The 26,274-nt window shown below is 44.5% G+C and overlaps 1 protein-coding gene across 2 annotated transcripts in view; it reads right to left on the bottom strand.

Moving 5' to 3' along the window:
• LNP1 (leukemia NUP98 fusion partner 1) overlaps positions 1-24,077 on the bottom strand; it is a 64,897-nt gene extending 40,820 nt beyond the window's left edge. For both annotated transcript variants that reach the window (XM_069761033.1, XM_069761034.1), the window contains exon 1: positions 23,814-24,077. In XM_069761033.1, the coding sequence (XP_069617134.1) occupies positions 23,814-23,975 (162 nt within the window). In that variant the 5' untranslated portion in view covers positions 23,976-24,077. The remainder of the gene's footprint in view (positions 1-23,813) is intronic.
• Positions 24,078-26,274: the final 2,197 nt, after the last annotated feature.

Raw genomic sequence — 26,274 nt, 5'->3', positions numbered from 1 at the left:
GCAAAGTGGGGCCCGATATTCTAGGACAGAGCGAGGACAGTAAAGCGAACTTTGCAGTCTACAAAAAAACCTAAAGCAAAACCACGCAAAGGGGGCAAAAAAAAAAACCACCGTGCCGAACTAACGGCACGGCGGTACACCCTTTGCGTCTCAGAGCTTCCAGCAAAACAAAAGACAAGCTGGACAGAAAAAAAGCAACAAAAAAGCAAAAAGCACTTAGCTATACAGAGCAGCAGGTCACAGGAACAATCAGGAGAAGCTCAGATCAAACACTGAAACATTGACAAGGAGCAAGGATAGCAGCATCAGGCGGAGTTAAGTAATGAAGCAGTTAACGAGCTCACCAGAACACCTGAGGGAGGAGCTCAGAAGCTGCAGTACCACTTGTGACCACAGGAGTGAATTCAGCCACAGAATTCACAACAGTACCCCCCCCTTGAGGAGGGGTCACCGAACCCTCACCAGAGCCCCCAGGCCGACCAGGATGAGCCGCATGAAAGGCACTAACAAGATCGGAAGTATGAACATCAGAGGCAAAAACCCAGGAATTATCTTCCTGAGCATAACCCTTCCATTTAACCAGATACTGGAGTTTCCGTCTAGAAACACGAGAATCCAAAATCTTCTCCACAATATACTCCAATTCCCCCTCCACCAAAACCGGGGCAGGAGGCTCAACAGATGGAACCATAGGTGCCACGTATCTCCGCAACAACGACCTATGGAATACATTATGTATGGAAAAGGAGTCTGGGAGGGTCAAACGAAAAGACACAGGATTGAGAACCTCAGAAATCCTATACGGACCAATAAAACGAGGTTTAAATTTAGGAGAGGAAACCTTCATAGGAATATGACGAGAAGATAACCAAACCAGATCCCCAACACGAAGTCGGGGAACCACACGGCGTCTGCGATTAGCGAAAAGTTGAGCTTTCTCCTGGGACAAGATCAAATTGTCCACTACCTGAGTCCAGATCTGCTGCAACCTATCCACCACAGAATCCACACCAGGACAGTCCGAAGACTCAACCTGTCCTGAAGAGAAACGAGGATGGAACCCAGAATTGCAAAAAAATGGAGAAACCAAGGTAGCCGAGCTGGCCCGATTATTAAGGGCGAACTCAGCCAACGGCAAAAAGGACACCCAATCATCCTGGTCTGCAGAAACAAAACATCTCAGATATGTTTCCAAGGTCTGATTGGTTCGTTCGGTCTCGCCATTAGTCTGAGGATGGAAAGCCGAGGAAAAGGATAGGTCAATGCCCATCCTACCACAAAAGGCTCGCCAAAACCTTGAAACAAACTGGGAACCTCTGTCAGAAACAATATTCTCAGGAATGCCATGCAACCGAACCACATGCTGAAAGAACAAAGGTACCAAATTAGAGGAGGAAGGCAATTTAGCCAAGGGCACCAGATGGACCATTTTAGAAAAGCGATCACAGACCACCCAAATGACTGACATCTTTTGAGAAACGGGAAGGTCAGAAATGAAATCCATCGAAATATGTGTCCAAGGCCTCTTTGGGACCGGCAAGGGCAAAAGCAACCCACTGGCACGAGAACAGCAGGGCTTAGCCCTAGCACAAATCCCACAGGACTGCACAAAAGTACGTACATCCCGTGACAGAGATGGCCACCAGAAGGATCTAGCCACTAACTCTCTGGTACCAAAGATTCCAGGATGACCAGCCAACACCGAACAATGAAGTTCAGAGATAAGTTTATTAGTCCACCTATCAGGGACGAACAGTTTCTCTGCTGGACAACGATCAGGTTTATTCGCCTGAAATTTTTGCAGCACCCGCCGCAAATCAGGGGAGATGGCAGACACAATGACTCCTTCCTTGAGGATACCCGCTGGCTCAGATAAACCCGGAGAGTCGGGCACAAAACTCCTAGACAGAGCATCCGCCTTCACATTTTTAGAGCCCGGAAGGTACGAAATCACAAAGTCGAAGCGGGCAAAAAATAACGACCAACGGGCCTGTCTAGGATTCAAGCGCTTGGCAGACTCGAGATAAGTCAAGTTCTTATGATCAGTCAATACCACCACGCGATGCTTAGCTCCTTCAAGCCAATGACGCCACTCCTCGAATGCCCACTTCATGGCCAGCAACTCTCGATTGCCCACATCATAATTACGCTCAGCGGGCGAAAACTTCCTGGAAAAGAAAGCACATGGTTTCATCACTGAGCAATCAGAACCTCTCTGTGACAAAACCGCCTCTGCTCCAATCTCAGAAGCATCAACCTCGACCTGGAACGGAAGAGAAACATCTGGCTGACACAACACAGGGGTAGAACAAAAACGACGCTTCAACTCCTGAAAAGCTTCCACAGCAGCAGAAGACCAATTAACCAAATCAGCACCCTTCTTGGTCAAATCGGTCAATGGTTTGGCAATGCTAGAAAAATTACAGATGAAGCGACGATAAAAATTAGCAAAGCCCAGGAACTTTTGCAGACTTTTCAGAGATGTCGGCTGAATCCAATCCTGGATGGCTTGGACCTTAACTGGATCCATCTCGATAGTAAAAGGGGTAAAGATGAACCCCAAAAATGAAACTTTCTGCACACCGAAGAGACACTTTGATCCCTTCACAAACAAAGAGTTAGCACGCAGGACCTGAAAAACCATTCTGACCTACTTCACATGAGACTCCCAATCATCTGAGAAGATCAAAATGTCATCCAAGTAAACAATCAGGAATTTATCCAGATACTCACGGAAGATGTCATGCATAAAAGACTGAAACACAGATGGAGAATTGGCAAGTCCGAACGGCATCACTAGATACTCAAAATGACCCTCGGGCGTATTGAATGCAGTTTTCCATTCATCTCCTTGCCTGATTCTCACCAGATTATACGCACCACGAAGATCTATCTTAGTGAACCAACTAGCCCCCTTAATCCGAGCAAACAAGTCAGATAACAATGGCAAGGGATACTGAAATTTAACAGTGATCTTATTAAGAAGGCGGTAATCAATACACGGTCTCAGCGAACCATCCTTCTTGGCTACAAAGAAGAACCCTGCTCCCAGTGGTGATGACGATGGGCGAATATGTCCCTTCTCCAGGGATTCCTTCACATAACTGCGCATAGCGGGGTGTTCGGGCACGGATAAATTAAATAATCGACCTTTAGGGAATTTACTACCAGGAATCAAATTGATAGCACAATCACAATCCCTATGCGGAGGTAGAGCATCGGACTTGGGCTCTTCAAATACATCCTGATAATCAGACAAGAACTCTGGGACCTCAGAAGGGGTGGATGACGAAATCGACAAAAATGGAACATCACCATGTACCCCCTGACAACCCCAGCTGGATACCGACATGGAATTCCAATCCAATACTGGATTATGGGTTTGTAGCCATGGCAACCCCAACACGACCACATCATGCAGATTATGCAACACCAGAAAGCGAATAACTTCCTGATGTGCAGGAGCCATGCACATGGTCAGCTGGGCCCAGTATTGAGGTTTATTCTTGGCCAAAGGTGTAGCATCAATTCCTCTCAACGGAATAGGACACCGCAAAGGCTCCAAGAAAAACCCACAACGTTTAGCATAATCCAAATCCATCAGATTCAGGGCAGCGCCCGAATCCACAAACGCCATGACAGAAAACGACGACAAAGAGCATATCAAGGTAATGGACAGAAGGAATTTGGACTGTACAGTACCAATGACGGCAGACCTTGCGGACCGCTTAGTGCGCTTAGGACAATCAGAAATAGCATGAGTGGAATCACCACAGTAGAAACACAGACCATTCAGACGTCTGTATTCCTGCCGTTCAACTCTAGTCATAGTCCTATCGCACTGCATAGGCTCAGGTTTAACCTCAGGCAGTACCGCCAAATGGTGCACAGATTTACGCTCGCGCAAGCGTCGACCGATCTGAATGGCCAAAGACAAAGACTCATTCAAACCAGCAGGCATAGGAAATCCCACCATGACATCCTTAAGAGCCTCAGAGAGACCCTTTCTGAACAAAGCTGCCAGCGCAGATTCATTCCACTGAGTGAGTACTGACCATTTCCTAAATTTCTGACAATATACTTCTATATCATCCTGACCCTGGCACAAAGCCAGCAAATTTTTCTCAGCCTGATCCACTGAATTAGGCTCATCGTACAGCACTCCGAGCGCCAGGAAAAACGCATCGACACTACTCAATGCAGGGTCTCCTGGCGCAAGAGAAAATGCCCAGTCTTGAGGGTCGCCGCGCAAAAAAGAAATAATAATCAAAACCTGTTGAATAGGATTACCAGAAGAATGAGGTTTCAAGGCCAGAAATAGCTTACAATTATTTTTGAAACTTAGAAACTTAGTTCTATCTCCAAAAAACAAATCAGGAATAGGAATTCTTGGTTCTAACATAGATTTCTGATCAATAGTATCTTGAATTTTTTGTACATTTATAACGAGATTATCCATTGAAGAGCACAGACCCTGAATATCCATGTCCACACCTGTGTCCAGAATCACCCAAATGTCTAGGGGGAAAAAAAAAAGTGAACACAGAGCTGAGAAAAAAAAAAAAAAATGATGTCAGAACTTTTTCTTTCCCTCTATTGAGAATCATTAGTTGGCTCCTTGTACTGTTATGTTTGCTAATGACAGGTGTTATGAAGGCAATCCAGAAACACAGTGTGCTTAGCGATCAGAGCGCACACAGTGATCTGACAAATACCCAAAAATACAAGAACGAGCTCTGAGACGTGGAAACTCTGTAGACTGCACACCTGATCCTATCCTAAACACAACTAAAAGCGGCTGTGGATTGCGCCTAACAACTACCTAGGCAACTCGGCACAGCCTAAGAAACTAGCTAGCCTGAAGATAGAAAAATAGGCCTGACTTGCCCCAGAGAAATTCCCCAAAGGAAAAGGCAGCCCCCCACATATAATGACTGTGAGTAAGATGAAAAGACAAAACGTAGGGATGAAATAGATTCAGCAAAGTGGGGCCCGATATTCTAGGACAGAGCGAGGACAGTAAAGCGAACTTTGCAGTCTACAAAAAACCCTAAAGCAAAACCACGCAAAGGGGGCAAAAAAAAAACCCACCGTGCCGAACTAACGGCACGGCGGTACACCCTTTGCGTCTCAGAGCTTCCAGCAAAACAAAAGACAAGCTGGACAGAAAAAAAGCAACAAAAAAGCAAAAAGCACTTAGCTATACAGAGCAGCAGGTCACAGGAACAATCAGGAGAAGCTCAGATCAAACACTGAAACATTGACAAGGAGCAAGGATAGCAGCATCAGGCGGAGTTAAGTAATGAAGCAGTTAACGAGCTCACCAGAACACCTGAGGGAGGAGCTCAGAAGCTGCAGTACCACTTGTGACCACAGGAGTGAATTCAGCCACAGAATTCACAACAGGAAGCGCCAGGCGAAAGGACACCGGATTAATAATCTCAGAAATCCTATAAGGACCAATAAATCGAGGCTTAAACTTAGGGGAAGAAACCTTCATAGGAACATGACGGGAAGATAACCAAACCAGATCCCCAATCCGAAGCCGGGAACCAACACACTGACGACGATTAGCAAAACGTTGAGCCTCCTCCTGAGACAGCACCAAATTGTCCACCACATAAGCCCAAATCTGCTGCAACCTGTCGACCACAGAATCCACACCAGGAAGGTCAGAAGGCTCAACCTGCCCAGAAGAAAAACGACGATGAAAACCAAAATTACAAAAAAAGGCAAAACCAAAGTAGCCGAACTGGCCCGATTATTAAGGGCAAACTCGGCCAATGGCAAAAAAGCCACCCAATCATCCTGATCAGCAGACACAAAGCATCTCAAATAGGTCTCCAAGGTCTGATTAGTTCGCTCAGTCTGGCCATTTGTCTGAGGATGAAATGCAGAGGAGGAAAAAGACAAATCAATGCCCTGCTTGGCACAAAAGGCCCGCCAAAACCTAGAAACAAACTGGGAACCTCTGTCGGACACAATATTCTCCGGAATACCATGCAAACGTACCACATGCTGAAAAAACAACGGAACCAAATCAGAAGAAGAAGGCAATTTAGGCAAAGGCACCAAATGAACCATCTTAGACAATCGGTCACAGACAACCCAGATAACCGACATTCTTTGGGAAACAGGAAGATCGGAAATAAAATTCATAGAAATATGTGTCCAGGGCCTCTCGGGGACCGGTAATGGCAAAAGCAACCCACTAGCGCGGGAACAGCAAGGCTTAGCCCACGCACAAATCCCACAGGACTGCACAAAAGAACGCACATCCCGCGACAAAGAAGGCCACCAAAAGGACCTACTAACCAAATCTCTGGTACCAAAAATCCCAGGATGGCCAGCCAACACAGAACAATGAACCTCAGAAATCACTTTAGTAGTCCATCTATCAGGAACAAAAAGTTTCCCCACAGGACAGCGGTCAGGCTTATCAGCCTGAAATTCCTGAAGAACCAGTCGCAAATCAGGGGAGATGGCAGAAAGAATCACCCCTTCCTTCAAAATGCCGACCGGCTCAAGAACCCCAGGGGAATCAGGAAAAAAACTCCTAGAGATGGCATCCGCCTTAACATTCTTAGTACCAGGAATGTACGAGACCACAAAATCAAAACGGGAGAAAAACAGGGACCATCGAGCCTGTCTAGGATTCAGCCGTTTGGCAGACTCGAGGTAAATCAGATTCTTATGATCGGTCAGGACCACAATACGGTGCTTGGCCCCCTCAAGCCAATGTCGCCACTCCTCAAATGCCCACTTCATAGCCAACAACTCCTGATTGCCGACATCATAATTGCATTCCGCAGGCGAAAACTTCCGAGAAAAGAAGGCACACGGTTTCATCAAGGAACCATCAGAATTCCTCTGAGACAAAACGGCCCCTGCCCCAATCTCAGACGCGTCAACCTCAACCTGAAATGGAAGAGAAACATCTGGCTGACGCAACACAGGGGCAGAAGTAAATCGGCGTTTAAGCTCCTGAAAGGCAGAAACAGCCGCGGAGGACCAATTCGTCACATCAGCGCCTTTCTTGGTCAAATCGGTTAGAGGTTTAACCACACTGGAGAAGTTGGCAATGAAACGACGATAAAAATTAGCAAAGCCCAAGAATTTCTGAAGGCTCTTCACAGATGAGGGATGAATCCAATCATGAATGGCCTGAACCTTAACCGGATCCATTTCTATAGTTGAGGGAGAAAAAATGAAACCCAAAAAAGAAACGTTCTGCACTCCAAAGAGACACTTTGACCCCTTCACAAACAAAGCATTATTACGGAGGATCTGAAATACCATCCTGACCTGTTTCACATGAGACTCCCAATCATTGGAAAAGATCAAAATATCATCCAAATATACAACCATGAATTTATCAAGATAACTCCGAAAGATATCATGCATGAAGGACTGGAACACAGATGGGGCATTAGAGAGTCCGAATGGCATCACAAGGTATTCAAAATGGCCTTCGGGCGTATTAAATGCAGTTTTCCATTCGTCACCCTGCTTGATACGAATTAGATTATATGCCCCTCGAAGGTCAATCTTAGTAAACCAGCTAGACCCCTTAAACCTAGCAAACAAATCAGTAAGCAAAGGCAAGGGGTATTGAAATTTAACCATGATCTTATTCAAGAGGCGATAATCAATACAGGGTCTCAAGGATCCATCCTTCTTGGCAACAAAAAAGAACCCCGCTCCCAACGGTGAAGAAGATGGCCGAATATGCCCTTTCTCCAAAGACTCCTTAATATAGCTCCGCATGGCAGCATGTTCAGGCACAGACAGGTTGAAAAGTTGACCCTTATGGAACTTACAACCTGGAATCAAGTCAATAGCGCAATCACAGTCCCTATGCGGTGGAAGGGAACTGGACTTGGGCTCATCGAATACATCCTGAAAGTCTGACAAAAACTCAGGAACTTCAGAAGAGGGGGAAGAGGAAATTGACATCAAAGGAACCTGATCATGAACCCCCTGACAACCCCAACCAGTCACAGACATGGATTTCCAGTCTAACACCGGATTATGTAGCTGTAACCATGGAAAACCAGCACAATATCATCATGCAAATTATGCATCACCAGAAAACGACAATCTTCCTGATGGGCTGGCGCCATGCGCATGGTCAGCTGTGTCCAAAACTGAGGTTTATTTTTAGCCAACGGTGTAGCATCAATGCCCCTCAAAGGAATAGGGTTCTGCAAAGGCTGCAAGGGAAAACCACAACGTCTGGCAAATTCTAAGTCCATTAAGTTCAGAGCGGCGCCTGAATCCACAAATGCCATGACAGAAAATGATGATAATGAGCAGATCAAGGTCACAGATAACAGAAATTTAGGTTGTATAGTACTGATGGCAACAGAACTAGCGATTCTCTTAGTACGCTTAGGGCAATCAGAAATAACATGAGCAGAATCGCCGCAGTAAAAACACAACCTATTCTGACGCCTGAATGTTTGACGTTCAGCTCTAGACAAAATCCTATCATACTGCATAGGCTCAGGGCTCCGCTCAGAGGACAACGCCACAGTGTGCAGAATTCTGCGCACGCGCAAGCGCCGATCAATCTGAATGGCCAGAGACATAGAATCACTCAGACCAGCAGGCGTGGGGAACCCCACGATAACGTCTTTAACGGATTCAGAAAGACCCTTTCTGAAAATTGCCGCCAAGGCATCCTCATTCCATTTAGTCAGTACAGACCATTTTCTAAATTTCTGGCAATACGATTCTGCCGCTTCTTGACCTTGACACAGGGCTACCAAAATTTTCTCAGCCTGATCCACAGAATTAGGCTCATCATACAACAACCCCAATGCCTGAAAGAACGAATCAACATCAAGCAAAGCAGGATTGCCAGTTTCCAGTGAAAATGCCCAATCCTGTGGGTCACCACGCAGCAGAGATATGATGATTTTAACCTGCTGAATAGGATCACCAGAAGACCGGGGTCTTAATGCAAAAAACAGTTTACAGTTATTTTTGAAACTCAAAAATTTGGATCTGTCACCAAAGAATAAATCAGGAGTGGGAATCTTAGGTTCTAAGGCAGGAGTTTGAACAATATAATCTGAAATACCCTGTACCCTAGCAGCAAGCTGATCCACCCGAGAAACTAACTCCTGAACATTCATGTTAATACAAGACTCCGTAGCAACCCAGAGGTAAAGAGGGAGGAACAGACCAAACAGGCTAAGGAAAAAAAAAATGGCTCAAAATCTTTCCACCCTTCTTCTGAGATGCAATTAACTCATTGTTGGCCAGTTGTACTGTTATGATCTGGTGGCCTTGGAGCAGCATGAGACGTACTCTGGAAAAGGTGGTCCCTGTACTGACCGCAAACCCTGAACCTAGCAGCGCAACTAAAAGCAGCCGTGGGGGGTGCCTAACACTCCCTAGACCCCTCGGCACAGCCTAAGATCTAACTACCCCTAAAGACAGAAACAGGAAACCTATCTTGCCTCAGAGAAAATCCCCAAAGGATAGATAGCCCCCCACAAATATTGACTGTGAGAGGAGAGGGAAATAACATATGCAGATATGAAATCAGATTTTAACATAGGAGGCCATACTAGCTAAAAAGAAAGGATAGAACAGAGTACTATGCGGTCAGTATAAAAACACTAGAAAATATCCACCGCAGAAAATACGGATCACCACATCTGACTAAAGACATGGAGGGTATATCTGCATCTCCAGAGAAATAGCTAGGCTGCAAAAAATCCTTCACAGACCAAGCTGGACAAGACAAAAACATGAAAATGCACAGAACTATAAGGTCCACTGCAGGTGGACAGCAAAAACAAAGCCAGGACTTATCTTTGTAGAAAAACACAGCAAACTGGAAAGACCAGCAGGGAAGTGAATCCTTCAAGAACAATGGACAACTGGCACTGACTAAAGGATCCTGCAAAGCTATATACCCCAGTCAGTCCTGCAATTAGTAGATACACATGTCCACTCCTGCAATCCAGGCACAACTGCATTACCCTCTACAACCACCGGAGGGAGCCTGTTGTGAATTCTGTTATCGAACTCCCTCCTGTGGTCATGAATGGTACTTCGGCGAGTTCTGTCCATGGACTCCCTCTGGTGGCTGTAAGTGGAGCTGCTGGTTCTGAGGTTCCTTCCACAGGTGACCTAGTTTATTCTTTGGCTGGCTGCTCTATTTAACTCCACTCAGATCGTTACTCCATGCCAGCTGTCAATGTTCTAGTACTGGTTCAGTTCGCTCTTGGATCTTTCTGGTGACCTGTCTACTCCAGCAGAAGCTAAGTCCCTGCTAGTTTATTTGTTGTTCATTGTTTTCTTGTCCAGCTTGCTATCATGATTTTGCCTTGCTAGCTGGAAGCTCTGGGATGCAGAGTGGCACCTCCGCACCGTGAGTCGGTGCGGGGGTCTTTTTGCACACTCTGCGTGGTCGTTTGTAGTTTTTTGTGCTGACCGCAAAGATAGCTTTTCTATCCTCAGTCTGTTTAGTAAGTCTGGCCTCCTTTTGCTGAAACTTGTTTCATTCCTGTGTTTGTGACTTTCATCTTAACTCACAGTCAATATTTGTGGGGGGCTGCCTTTTCCTTTGGGGAATTTCTCTGAGGCAAGGTAGGCTTTATTTCCTTTCTCTAGGGATAGTTAGCTCTTAGGCTGTGAAGAGGCGTCTAGGCAGAGTTAGGTACACTCCACGGCTATTTCTAGTGTGTGTGATAGGATTAGGGATTGCGGTCAGCAGAGTTCCCACTTCCCAGAGCTTGTCCTGTGTTAGTTTAACCATCAGGTCATTCCGTGTGCTCCTTATCACCAGGTCCATAACAGGAGCCCAAAAGCTGAAGTCACAACATGCTCCTATTTACAAGTTGCTCTGCTCCCTTTTTCCTTCTCAAGCGCTGCAGAATCACTCGTCTGCACGGCCCCAGCTTTCCTTCCTCACTCCTCGCTCTCTTCTCACCAACTGTAACTCTCTCCAACTGCCTAGTAACTGCCTAGCAACTGACTCCTCCTCCCAAACAGAGAGAGCAGCTCTCCTGAAGTCGGGTGTAGAGCTCCCTCTTCTGACCTAGAGTCAGAACGGTGTTATATGTCCTGAATACCTGTTAAAGGGATCCTTCCTCGCTTCCAAGCATGACATCACTCTCCCCGTGAGGAAAGCAATGCCACTGTAACAACCAGGAACCTGGGGTGTTACACAAATACCATTTGGGAGCATGGTGGCCCCGAGACTCGTGACGCTGGGAAATTCTAAGAGATATTCCGTTGGTTAAGTTTTTGGCACATCTGAAAAGAAGGACAATTGTGGCACCCCAGGAATCCGGTTGCCACAGTGGTGTTGCCTGCCTCCTGGGGAGGGTGATTCCATGCCTGGAAGCGAGAAGGAATCCCCTTGGCAGGTAACACTAGCATAAAACGCTTTCCTGACTCCAGGCCAGAAGGGGGAGCTCTAAACCCGGTTCAAGGGTAGCTTCCCTACAAGTTGTGGTCTGGAGGAGGAGTTAGTGGTCAGTCTGTGTGAGACAGTAAGGCTACGTTCACACTAGCGTTCTGCTAGTGTGCGTCGCCTTAGCGTCGGGCGACGCAGCGGCGACGCACGCGTCATGCGCCCCTATGTTTAACATGGGGGACGCATGCGTTTTTGTGTGTTGCGTTTTGCAACACTTGCGTCTTTTTTGCCGCTAGCGTCGGACCAAGAAAATGCAACAAGTTGCATTTTTCTTGCGTCCGATTTTCGGCAAAAAACGACGCACGCGTCGCAAAATGCAGCGTTTTTGCGTGCGTTTTGCCGCGTTTTTGTGTGCATCGTGCGTTGCGTCGCCGACGCAGCGGTGCGCAACGCTAGTCTGAATGTAGCCTTAAGGGAGAAGGAGCAAGTGGGAGAGAAACTGGGAGTGGAGCTGCGATTGAGCTGACCCCCAGGATTGAGCGTAAAAGAAACCGGACATCAGAGTCCGAGATTGTGTGGGAGCTGTAGGCCCCACAACTGAAACCGGAGGACAGGAGATTGCAGGTGTCCTGGCCACAACAGACACCCGAAGGCACAGCAGCAGATTAGAGCCTGGAGTCACCATGAGAGAGGTGTGTAGTGTTCCACCTGAGGGACAGATTGAGAAAGGGACTTGAGCAAAGCTAAGGCATCACTAACCCAGAATTCAGTGCAGAAGGAAGGCTTCCAACCCCACCTGGCTAGGGGGATTCCGAACCACTTCCAGGCTGCCCGGATTTAAAAGACCATCTGTAATCTGCGCCCCGGATTGCACTGACAATTAAAAGGTAAAGAGACTGCAAATCCTGTGTCTTCCAATTTTTTCCTGCACCCCACCATCTATCATCCCTTACCAACTGCACCGGGAGCCCTGGGGACTAAGCTCTACCTGTGGGGAGCTATACCAACTCTGCTGCAACACCATCAGCCCCAGTGGACCCCTTTAAGCAGGGTCGGCCGAGTACCACAGGTGGCGTCACGAACATAATCCCCTTAATCCTCCACAATCCTCATTCCTCTTACTTCACACTTATTTTTCCATGGACGCCCTGAGCCACGGACCGGGTCACTGCTGCCGTGACACATCCCTTTTAAGAACCGGCCCAGTACCGAGTACCCCACGGCTCTAGCGGGCACTCCACAATGCTTAAAAGACCATACGGAGTCCAGAGTAATTCTGCTGCCTCGTTATAGTGAATGGATCCCTCAGGGGTTTCATCTGAATCACATCACTTGGACATTTAGATGGAAACCCCGATATACAATGAGGAAAATAAGTATTTGAAAAGCTGCAGATTTTGCAACTTTTCCACCTAACAAAGAACGGAGAGGTCTGTAATTTTTTAACGTAGGTAATGTATACAAATGTGAGAGACATAATCTAAAAATAAAAATCAGAAAATCACATTGCATGATTTTTAAATACGGTAATTAAATAGCATTTTATTGCATAAAATAAGGATTTGATCACCTACCAACCAGCAAGAATTCTGGCTGTCACAGACCTGTTAGTTTTGCACTCTGCACTCATTACCTGTATTAATTGCACCTGTTTGTAACTCGTTAACTGTATAAAAGACACCGGTCCACACAATCAATCAATCACACTCCAACCTGAGTGCTGTCTAAGAACACTAGGAACAAAATTGTAAACCTGCACAAAGCTGGCATGAGCTACAAGACAATAGGCAAGCAGCTTGGTGTAAAGTCAACAAGTGTTGGCACAATTATTAGAAAATGGAGAAAACACAAGATGACTGTCAATCTTCTTCGTTCTGGGGCTCCATGCAAGATCTCACCTCATGTGCTGAGTCTCAAACATTAGCGTTAGTAACACATTATGCCCTCAAGGATTAAAATACTGAAGGGCGCGCAAGGTCCTCCACCTCTTGCCAGCACATGTCCAGGCATGTTTGAAGTTCACCAATGACCATCTGGATGATCCAGGGAAGGCATGGGAGTAGGTCATGTGGTCAGATAAGACCAAAACAGAACTATTGGTATCCACTCCACTTGCCATGTTTGGAGGAAGAAGAAAGATGAGTACAACCCAAAGAACACCTTCCCAGCCGTGAAGCATGGTGGGGAAACATCATACTTTGGGGGTATTTTTCTGCAAAGGGAACAGGATGACTGCACCGTATTGAAGGGCAGATGGATGGGGTAATGTATTGTGAGATTTTGGCCAATAACCTCCTTTCTTCAATAAGAGCAATGAAAATGGGTTGTGGATGGGTCTTCCAGCATGACAATGCAAACACACAGCCAGGGCAATTAAAGGGTCGCTCTGTAAGAAGATTTCAAAGTTGTGAAATGGCCTAGCCAGTCTCCAGACCTGAATCCAATAGAAAATCTTTGGAGGGAGATGAAACTCAATGTTGTCCAGCGACAGCCACACATATGAGGTATTGACATGCTCAGGAGAACTTGCCCAACAAATTTTGGGGTCCATTTTCTCCCGTTACTGTCATGATTCACACCGTGACCGTCACCCCTATGTCACGGATCGGGGTGACTTTAGGCCTACAGACGGCTATCACATGTGCAGGGGGCTTATCTTAGTTATCCCTCCACTGCTACACTGTGATGAAAACACACACAAGGCTATTGGCCTATCAGTCTAGAGCAGGGGCTTATTTTAGTTATCCCACTGCTCTTCAATATACCACGAACTGCAGGGATTTATGTATATCCCGCTTTACAGTTCCGCTTGAACTTGCAACTTTCTGGCGCCCCCTTACCCTCAGGTCAGATTAGGTACGCACCTAGGGTTTTTAGTCACCAGAAAGGCTGCCTGCTATGTACTGGCTATTGGGCACACTGCAGCGAGACGATATAGCTACTCCCACTCAGGCAGGAACAATAATTATCAATGCCGCCGTTGCTACAACGACTCCCAAAGGCACAGAACAAGGTATGCTGCCACCAGCTTCGATTAAACGGGTCCGAAGCTAACCCAAAACAGTAGCATAATTCCTTTCAGAAGACTTAGGGTACGTTTTAGAGCAGGAAGAACGAAACTAATAATTTAGATATTTTACTCCGAAAGATAAGGCAGTGTTTATAAAAAATATTACAAGGATGTTACAGAAAAGACAATTGAAAATATGTACAAGGCAATTATAAAATAATGGGATTAAATGAGAAATTAACACTTACATGTGTTCAGGACATTGCAGGCAACCAGGCTAGTGGGCGGAGTTCCCAAATATCCCAGTTCATCAGGGCTAGCAGTAAGGGCTCCTCAGGTAAGACTCACTGCTGGGTGCCTTGCATGAAACTTATAGCTCAGCCTGGTGACATCACTAAAAGGGTTGGTTTCCTTAAACCCTCCCCTCTCCTCAGACTTTCCAAATTTAACACAAATTTGTATAATGCTCATATCTCCACTCCAGAACATGTCAGAATCCCAGCACACCCCTCATTCTTCTTATTTTACAATTGGCTTTTTATTGGTACCAAGTTCAGGCTAGTTGGGACACACAGTTCCGGAGAAATCCGTACTTTTTTACTTTTTTTTAGCTCGCGCTTACAGTGGCTGATAGATCCGCCGATGGAGATTCGCAAATGGACTTATTATTTTCGTAGCCAAAATCGTTGGCCCAATATCTTACAATATTAGAACAAAGAACTTCCTGTCTTTAGAGAAATTCTATACCAGTTCTAGTTGGAGGGAGATTTGAGCCTACACCAGTGCAATTGCCCGGACCCTGGAATTTACGGCTACAGCAATAAAACCTCTTCTACACACACATTCCAGAAAGCAAAACACAGAGCAAAGGGGGTCAACGCCCACCCTATATGTGCTGGCAAGAGAAACTAAAACTTATATTATACATTATCCTCACAGTTACCATTGTGAAAATAAAGAAATTTGGATCTAAAGTAAAATTTTTGTGCAAAAAAGTTAAATGTTTATTTTTTCCTTCGTGTCTGCAAATTGAGATTCTGGTTTGGCTTTAATCCTAAATCATCTGACAAGGCTCGTTAAGGGGTCGACACTGACTGTTAGGATTGCTACTTCCAACAGGTGGCACTACAGTTCTAGTCCTCTTCCTCTCTGAAGAGGCAATTTGCATATGTTTTACTTCCACACTGCAAAAATTCCTGTGAAGCACCTGAAGTGTTAATAAACTTCTTAAATGTGGGTTTGAGCTCCTTTAGGGGTGTATTTTATAGAATGGTGTCAATTTTAGGCATTTTCTGACATAAAAAAATGATTTGCAAATTTTGTTGGAAAAATGAGAAATTACTGCTCAACTTTTAACCCTTCTAACTTCCTAAGAAAAAAAATCTCAAAAATTGTACTGACGTAAAGTCGACATGTGGGAAATGTTAATTATTAACCGCTTTGTGTGATATATCTCTGTTTTAAGGGCATAAAATAAATAGTTTGAAAAGTGCTAAATGTTTCAAATTTTTGTCAATTTCAGATTTTGAAACAAATAAAAACAAGTCACATCGATCAAATTTTACCACTATCATGAAATACAATATGTCTCTAAAAAAAACTATTTCAGAATACGTGGGATCCGTTAAAGCGTTTCCAGAGTTGTTACCACATAAAGTGACACTGGTTAGAATTGTAATATTTGGACTGGTCATGAAGGTGAAAACAGGCTTGGGGTTGTGGCGGTGAAGGGGTTAAATAGGGATGGGGTATCAATATGCCGTGGCACCACAAGCCCTACAATTCCCATCTTGTAATGTTTGAGCTATTAAACCCATTTTTCCTTTTCGTAGCTTGGGTTCCTTTACATACTTTTACTGTACAGGATTATTCTATCCATTAAACCACTGCCCAGATGAAACAATGGTATGGTTTTAATCTGATAAATTGTATTCTCCTACTTTTTAATCCCAAGAAGCAAGAACCGAAGAATGAACCAAGATCCCATTGGTGCTGTAAGTGGAGCAGCAGAAGATTTACAGATTATCCTCTTTACAGATGACACTACACTATGGAGTGAAATGCAGAATATAATTTTTGTTCAGAAGGATTTAGAACATGGGACACGGCGTCCCGTCATAATATCTCAGTGATACAGAAGCTTAATAGCACTAACACGGAGAATGCTTTCCAGAGGAAGATTACGGAAGTGCTGCCTGATAATATTGTCATGCTATGGGAATGGAACAAATGTACATTTTGGGCGGTGTATCTGGGTAATTATCGCAGTATCACAGTCACTAATCCCTTAAAACTTCTCTGTTTCCTTCCAAAGCAATTGGTCATTCTAATTGGTATCATTCGTCAGTCTATTGGAGAGGCCACTTACCTTCAATACAATTTAATTTAGTTTATACATTTTGCTTTTTTGGACGTACCGTATGTTATAGTTTTATTTTGCTACATGTAAATGATGCTCTATGTTATTCAATTCCTCAACATTTTCAAGATACTGCTTGCTGTCAGTGAATGAGAACACTTGGTCATAATCACAGAAGTGAAACATCTTGCTATTTATCCACTGTGCTGAACAGAATTAGTTTTATGCATGCGATTGGTATGTATGCCCAGAAAGTTCCTGATGTGATAAATGGGGGTCTATTAGTCAGAAGTACAACAAACTTGTGCCTTCCTGGCAACTATCTCACACAAAAAAAGATAGTTGAATATTCTATCCGATCCTCTGGAGTCCAGTACAAAGACATTTTTATGCTGTTTTTTTTACTACGGTAGCCTGTTAGTGACATATTCTAAAATATGGCTTATGTCCTATGCATCCATTAAACTTATACACCCTGAGCTTTTCATGAAATTTGCACCACACATATTTCATATTGGCATAGAAATGACAGATGCCACTGTAAGAGTAAGTGCACATTTAGTTTTTGAGGCGTTTTGGATCAGAAACTTGGTAGAAACTCTCCAAATCCTCCTTAAAGGGAATCTATCAGCAGCATCATCCCCCCTAAACCGTCTATATGGACAGGAAGGTCATAGGAAGCTGAATAAAATGATACCTTCATATCTGTGATCCGATATCTTATTGCAGAGAAATCCAGTTTTTTTTTTTACAAGTAAATGAAGTGTTAGGATCTATGGGCCGGACATAGATCTCTCTAAGAATTTGCCTCCAGAGATTATTTTATATGTGTGATGTGTAATGGCCGCTCTCTGCTCTCCTGATCTCACTACAGAGCTGTGTGTGATTATAACTAGTGATGAGCGAGTGTACTCATTGTTGCTTGGGTTTTCCAGAGCACGCTCGGGTGACCTCCGAGTATTTATGACTGCTCGGAGATTTAGTTTTCATCCCGGCGCTGACATCAAGTCAACAGCATGGCAGCCAATCAGTGAGCTCATTGACTCAGAGCTGGGCATTGTATTTACACAACCAGAAACACATGTGCTACTTGCACAATGAACAAGTCTATAGGAACCTGTTCACACACCACCAAGAAACTTGAAGACGCAAAAGAGCACAGTGAGGTCAAAAATACTCTGTTGTAAAAAAAAAACACAGTAATAAGCAAGTGCTAGTCAAAAGATGGAAAAAACAGGGTATTTAGTTGATACTTTTTTTGCAAAAAAATGTATACTAAGCTGCTCCACCAATCGTCAAGGTATACCCATATAGAGCAGTCCTACCTAATGTATATAATCCCTATCTGATGTATTTAAAAACCTGATCATCTGTATAGTAGATGAAATCTCAAACATCTCAACTTACAATCACTCTCTGAGTCCCTTCTCCCTCTCACAGACATAGCCTCCCTTCATGACACAGATGCTGCTGCCACTTTTTATAACACCACAATAACAACAACACTCGATTCGGCCACCCCACTCATGCATAGTAAAACTCGTACAATTAACAGGCAGCCCTGGCTGACCAGCCTGACCAAAGAATTGAGACGGGCTTCCAGGATTGCTGAGCGGAGATGGAAGCGATCCCACTCTGCCGACCACTTCACTGCATACAAGCAGTCCCTCGCCAGCTTCAAGTCTGCGCTCACTGCCGCAAAACAAACTTACTTCTCATCCCTCATATCCTCCCTGTCCCACAACCCTAAACAGCTTTTCAACACTTTCAATTCTCTACTCCGTCCCCCCGCACCTCCTCCCTCCCCCCTCATTTCTGCTGATGACTTCGCCTCTTTCTTTAAACAGAAGATCGACACGATCAGAGAAAGCTTTGGCCCACAGCGCCCACTGCCCCTCTTAGCTGCTCAACCCTGCTCCTCCAAAACCAGCTTCTCCACCATGACAGAAGATCAGCTCTCCACCCTCCTGTCAAGATCACACCTCACCACCTGCACGCTTGACCCGCTCCCATCCCACCTCATCCCTAACCTTTCCACGGTCTTCATCCCAACCCTAACACACCTCTTCAACCTCTCACTCACAACAGGTGTCTTTCCCTCATCCTTCAAGCATGCCAAGATCACACCCATCCTCAAAAAGCCCTCCCTCGACCCATCCTCTGTGTCTAGCTATCGCCCAATATCTCTTCTCCCTTATGCCTCCAAATTGCTGGAGCAACACGTCCATCTTGAACTGTCCTCCCACTTCTCCTCCTGCTCCCTCTTTGATCGGTTACAATCAGGCTTCCGTTCCCATCACTCAACTGAAACTGCCCTAACTAAAGTCACCAATGACCTACTAACTGCCAGGAGCAAGCGACACTACTCTGTCCTCCTTCTCCTGGACTTGTCTTCTGCCTTTGACACTGTAGACCACTCCCTTTTGCTACAAATCCTCTCATCCCTTGGCATCACAGACTTGGCCCTTTCCTGGATCTCGTCATATCTGACAGACCGAACATTCAGTGTCTCCCTCCCCCACACCACCTCCTCACTTCGCCCCTTGTCAGTCGGTGTTCCTCAAGGCTCTGTTCTAGGACCCCTACTCTTCTCCATCTACACTTTCGGCCTGGGACAGCTCATAGAATCCCACGGTATGCAGTACCATCTCTACGCTGACGACACGCAGATCTACCTCTCCGGACCTGACCTCTCCTCCTTGCTTACCAAAATCCCGCACTGTCTGTCTGCCATTTCAGCCTTCTTTTCTGCTCGCTTTCTACAACTGAACATGGACAAAACAGAATTCATCATCTTTCCCCCATCTCACTCTACCCCTCCACCAGACCTATCCATCAATGTCAATGGCTGCTCACTATCCCCAGTCCCACACGCCCGGTGCCTCGGGGTGATCCTCGACTCTGCCCTCTCTTTCAAGCCACATATCCAAGCCCTTGCCTCCTCCTGTCGTCTCAAACTCAAAAATATTTCCCGGATCCGTGCTTTCCTTGACCGCAACACTGCAAAAACGCTAGTGCATGCCCTCATCATCTCCCGCCTCGACTACTGCAACCTCCTACTCTCTGGACTCCCCTCTAGCACTCTGGCACCACTCCAATCCATCCTACACTCTGCTGCCCGACTAATCCACCTGTCCCCCCGCTATTCCCCAGCCTCTCCCCTGTGTCAAGCCCTTCACTGGCTTCCTATCGCCCAGAGACTCCAGTTCAAAACCCTCACACTGACATACAAAGCCATCCACAACCTGTCTCCTCCATACATCTGTGACATGGTCTCCCGGTACCTACCTACACGCGACCTCCGATCCTCCCAAGACCTCCTTCTCTACTCCCCTCTCATCTCTTCTTCCCATAACCGCATCCAAGACTTCTCCCGTGCTTCCCCCATACTCTGGAACTCTCTACCCCAACACATCAGACTTGCGCCTACCATAGAAACCTTCAAAAAGAACCTGAAGACTCATCTCTTCCGACAAGCCTACAGCCTGCAGTGATCCTCAACCTACTGAACAGCCGCACAGCCAGCTCTTCCCTCTCCTAGTGTATCCTCACCCACCCCCTGCAGACTGTGAGCCCTCGCGGGCAGGGTCCTCCCTCCTTATGTACTCGTGTGCCTTGTTATCTGCTCATGTTTAATGTATTTGTCTATATTTGCCCCGTATTCACATGTAAAGCGCCATGGAATAAATGGCGCTATAAAAATGTATAATAATAATAATAATAATAGTACCTGTATAAGCAGGGTTCAGAGAGGGAATTTTCATGTGGACATGCAGGATGGAAGAGCTTTGATGCAAATGACCCAAAAGGAGTGGTGGACTCCCTAGTCTTGTAGAAACAAGAGAACAATTACAGAACCAGAAGCACATGGGCTACTTGCACAATGAACAAGTCTGTAGGAACCTGTTCACACACCACCTTATGGGTCATTTGCATCAAAGCTGTTCCATCCAGCATGTCCACATGAAAATTCCCTCTCTGAACCCTGCTTATACAGGTACTATATGGATGATCAGGTTTTTAAATACATCAGATAGCGATTATATACATTAGGTAGGACTGCTCTATATGGGTACACCTTGACGATTGGTGGAGCAGCTTAGTATACATTTTTTTGCAAAAAAAAGTGTCACACCGGCGTAGCAGCTGGTACCGGACATCTGGAGCAGTAGTGGAGAGAGTGAATAAAGAGCGTTTTTTTTTTTGTGCCCTGGTACCAAGAATTTCTGAAAGGGGACAAACCCTCTATCAGGTAGGGTGATGGAGGTAATCGGAAAAGTAATGTAATATACTAAAGAAGTCTTTATAGAGGAACTCTTGGAGGTGATCTTGTTGGGTTATATACATAGACCATCCTTTCTTGATTAACCCCTTAACCACAGGGCGATTTTTTGCTTTTGCACTTTCGTTTTTTCCTCCTCTTTTTCCAAAATTTTAATTTTTTTTACTTCTAAAATATTAAAAGTGGTTGTCCAGTCTAAAATGAAAAGTCTGTAGTCACAGACTTACACGTAGAGGCTGCTATGACTGAGGTTATTAATGGTTGTCTGAATAATGTTCTACGATGAATGCACTCTGGCAAATCATCAAGATCTGCTGCTGATGCTGTAGGTTATGGTTGCACGTTTAGGCCACACAGGCTGATCACAGTAGCAGAAGAAACACCCGGCCTCGCTTTGTTGTGTTGAAAAATGAATCTGACACTTTGAAGAAAAAGCCATACCACTGGTTCCATGACCAAATCAAGTAAAAACAAGCTGTTAGTGTACCTGGAATAAAGATTTGAGAGGTCTGGTTACTTTTACATTATGCTACCACACACAATAATCCCGGATGTAGGACAAGTTTGACATTCCATTGTGGAAGCCTCTTAATGGCGTTGTCCACATTCTCTCCAGACCAATTTCTGGTTATAATTGTTTCCAAGACAAAAGTGTGACTCTTCGCTAAAGAGGAGTCTTTCATTGCAGTCTTGCTCTGCACCGTGAAAGCCATCAAGAGCGGTGGCATTATATCAATGGAACACCTGTAGCTGAACGTCTGGCCCATAGCCCAATGTCGTGCACACGCTTTCTTATTTATGTAGACGCTGTTTGACGCGTCAAGTTTAGTATGTGACATTCAATTTCACTTGCGGTAGAGACTGGTCCAACCGTAGAACCAATGGTACACCTATTTCTTCAAACTGTCCCAAGAGTCATTTTTCAACACAACAAAGCGAGGCCGAGTGTTTCTTGTGCTACTGTGAGCAGCACAGACATTTTTTCAACACAGCGATGCCAGGCCACGTGTTTCTTGTTCTCTGGGAGCATCCAGCGTGGACTACATGTGCTACCATGGCCTGCAGCGTCTACAATTGAGCACAATTTCAAAAGATTGGCAATTTCAAAGGTAGCTGCCAGCAGCAGATCTTGATGATTTGCCCAATTGCAGTCAGTGAGGCAGTTTCCATTTTTTCATCATTTGCAGATCATCAACATGTTTATCAATCCTGTAATTTCCATCATTCCACGACTTCTCTTCTTTGTGTTGCAAATTCAATGTTGAGAACTGTAGTAACACAATTCCCGTGTGTAATGTATGCAATGAATATTATATGCATTACAATGGTTCTTCTGAACAACTTAAGATATTTTGATTAAGGGTCCTTGCACATTCTACAATGTTTTTACTGGCAATCACAACAAATTTATATCAAAATCTGCATGTGGATTTTGCTGCTCATTTTATTGCAAATTTGCCACAAAATTCAACCTATTGTGATTTCCGTAAAAAGAATTGACATGTGGCCGACTTAAAAATCTGCGCTACAGGTCAATTTATTGTACGTGAGATTTCTTCATAATTGTTATCTCAGTTTCAAAATTTGGGGGCAAATGGCCAGTTTACGTGCAGAAGAAATCAGTGGTATCTGTAGTAAATACCAATGGTCAATATAAGCAACAGATATGTTTCACAGTGTGTTCATGACATTTCTTAATTTAAAGTCTCATGCACAATTCTGATATTATAAAACCAGGGTTGCGTACTTTCTCCATCTCCTCCGCACCTGTGCTGCGATTTTCTCATGTGAGAGGATCGGAGCACAGAGCACTGACACTCGGATCACGCTTGCAGCAGAGCAGGAGCCGAGGGTCATTACCATATTACATCCCATGCTCTCGCACCAGATGCCATAAGCTAGTCTATTATGTCTGCAAGGATGGAAACAATCTGAATACGTTTCTTCAGCGTCATAAAAATCACGGACACGTAATTTTTTTACAGAAGAGAAAAAGTGTGCTATTTTTATGGACCGTCCTGGAATTTCTGGAGGTTGGCAGTCCTGGTTTAGACCAGGTTCACACAAGGGTTAATAAAATTGTCCGAGTTTTCTTTATAAAACTAGGATGATTTTTTTTTCTCGTTTGGTTTTATACAGCTGCAGCGATTAAAAAAAATTCTAAGACTAAATATACTTTTCTATGTCAAAGAATTCCAAGGTATCTTTAAAAATCGGATGCTGTCCGGTGGCTTCGCATAGAATCTGTTTTTTCTTATGCACCCATAGACTTGAAGGTGGGAGATTTATCCGACATACGGAAGAAACTAGTGCATGCTGCGATTTTTTTTTCACGCTCGGATTCGTTTTTCTCACGGACAGTGCTAGGAAACGGAAATACGTTAATGTAAACCTATCCTAAAGTGCAGCTGATTTTTGGGAGCAAAATAATATATTTTATTTATATATTATGCTTGCTTATATAGCACCAACATACTCCAGAATGCTTAATAGACATCATCGTAACATTTCCAATTGGCGCTCACAATCTAGATCCCCTATCAGTGTGTCTTTGGAGTCTTTGCGGAAACCGGAGAACCTGGAGGAAATCCACGCAAACACAGGAAGAACATACAAACACTTTTCCATGGGAATTTGCCCTGAGGTTACACTGTTCATATTATCACCAAAATTAAAACATCACGTCATTGTGTTAAAAAGCAAACTAGCTAAAAAAAATGGAATAATACTATAAAGATTCTTTCTACCTTTATGATTTGCTTTATAAAAGTTAGACTTCACATACCGGACATGGAAGAGAAGCTCTCCTCTCTGACAGGGCACGGGATTGTGCCCTTTTCCTATGGCTCCTGGCATCCCTCTCACTTTCTTCTATCCCTCTATGTCCCCAGTAGCTACTCATCCACTTGGCAAAGAGAATATCATCATTGTCTTCCTCGTATTCCATGTACGACCGGGCCAAATCTGGAATTCTCGCACCGGTGCCGTGGAAAGCCAGGACAAGTTGTTGAGTGTTTCCGTCAACTAGAGAACAGCTATAGCTAGTGAAAGGTTTAGATCATTTCAAGCCGCCCCCTCTTAAGCTGACTTTAAGGAAGGAGAAAAAAAAAGCAAAGCAGCAATAGAAGCCATGGTTTTTATATAAGCCAATCCCTTGTAATCTATTTATCAGCGGGGAAGGGAGAGGTCTTTTAATCTTTCCATTACATTGATTCCAAAGTCACACAGCCTAAAGGGTGATAAATGCAAGTAGCACTGTGTTGTCCAACTATCCTGCTGTCTATAGCTGTCAATAGCTGTCAGGTCCAGCAGACCAGAAGATGCCTTCTAGGTACAGTACGTGCTATCATTCCAATAGGGCAGCAGCTATGAAAATTGGAATGGACATATCGACAATCGCCAGAAACTGGCAGACTTGTTCTAGAAGTTAAACAGGCGCAGATGAGTTCTCGACCAGGGTGACAGCTATTACCAGAGCTGTGAATGCGACTGCTCTGAGGCTCACTTAGGCCTTTTCTCTGCTCTGTGCTTGAAACTTTATCACTGAATGCAGAAAAAAAAAATCTGCTGCAGAATTTATTAGCTCTAGGAAACTTATGTAACTTTCTGAGAACAATCTAAAAAAAGACATTTGTACAGTATAATTTATAGATGTGGTTAAATTCTCTAATCTTATATAGTAGTAAAGGTTCATAAACATTGCCCACATTGGAATTATTCCTTTATTTTAAGAATTAATAATTCAGTAATGCAGTAGGAGAATTTGCATCCAGGTTTAGACTGGCCCACAGGAGAATAGGAAAATTCCCCGGAGGACCCTTGCGTAGGATTAGCCCCCTCCCACCCGATAATACATAGAGTTGGAATAATCTACTTGAGTCACTACATACAAACAAATGCAGCATCTCATCCTTCACTTAAAATACCCAGTTTAACATTATATAGAAGCTGAAGTAAATTTCCGAATGAGGGTAATGTAATATTTGCAGTGGTCTCCAGAGTCAATGTTGCTCATTGCCCCTTGGCTCCACATTTGACATTATTTGCAACAGAGAATATATACAGGTCCCCATTACACAATTTTGGTGGGATTGGACAATCATCAGATGTGTATGGGAGCCTCACGACGCTACCCAACACATAATTTGGGGGGAGAGAAGGATTGAGCTGTTAGATTTTAATAGCCGATCCTTTAGTTCGACTGCGAGATAAGCCTCTACTAGACTGCTCCATAGAGAACACTCCTGAGTATGGGGAAATTGAGAGCAATGGATATAGTCTGAACAGGTGTAGGGCCAGCTTAAATGATACTTGTGACGCTGAGTCACTTCTCACCGACAAGCAATGAGTTGGGATAGCCAAGGAGTCTGAGGTCAATCGTCATAAACAGAGGGAAGAGATAACGGCATAGTTAGGTAATGGTCTGAGGCCAAAATAGCAAGAAGATAGAGGAACAGAACAAATGGGTTAAACAGAGGTTCAGAACGAGGTCCAAGGTCAGGCAATGAAAGATCAACAAGCAGAACACAATGCACAGAAACAAACTACACAGAGCTGAATGTACATATCGCAAAGGACTGGGACTAACAGCCCAGCTAAGTAGCAGAGCAATCACCTGGGACAATGAACACCTGGAGACAGCCAGCCCCTGCCAGTCTCAAATTGGATTGCCGAGTTGTCAATAAAAACAGTGACAGTCCAGTACACCCGTGCTTTACTGGACACTGAGCTGTCAAAGTACTGACAGCTTCAGCACGATCCTATACTAGATCGGATGGCTGAGACAGCAATAACTGCATCCCAAACACACTGAGGAATTGTGACAAAGCTATGGTGGAGAAGACACAGTCTATCATAGAACAGCTCGGGTCCGATGGCCAACCTTCAGCTACACAGGTTTTAGAGCGTAACTTCCTTTATCTAAAGAAAATCATAAAGTATAATTATATGCTGAAATAGCTATTGTAAGCAATAGATCTTGCAATAAAAATTTGGTTCATAATTGTATGTGTTAAATGAAAATGTTGCTGTCCTAAGATAATCTTATAAATATGTCCCTGCTGTGTACTGTGTAATGGTTGTGTCTTACCGTGCAGGGACATGGTCTGATCATACTACATCTCCTATGCAGGAGAGGATGCAAAAGGGAGCATAGTGACATTAAAGTGTGGGATCACAGCTGATTTTTTGTGAGGTAAAACTTTATTTTCAAAAGGTGGAGGTCAAAGTAGAGGGAGTCAATTTAG

Source organism: Ranitomeya imitator, chromosome 3 (assembly GCF_032444005.1).
Source record: "Ranitomeya imitator isolate aRanImi1 chromosome 3, aRanImi1.pri, whole genome shotgun sequence".
Lineage (NCBI taxonomy): Eukaryota > Metazoa > Chordata > Amphibia > Anura > Dendrobatidae > Ranitomeya > Ranitomeya imitator.
This window is presented reverse-complemented; position numbering and strand designations above follow the sequence as displayed.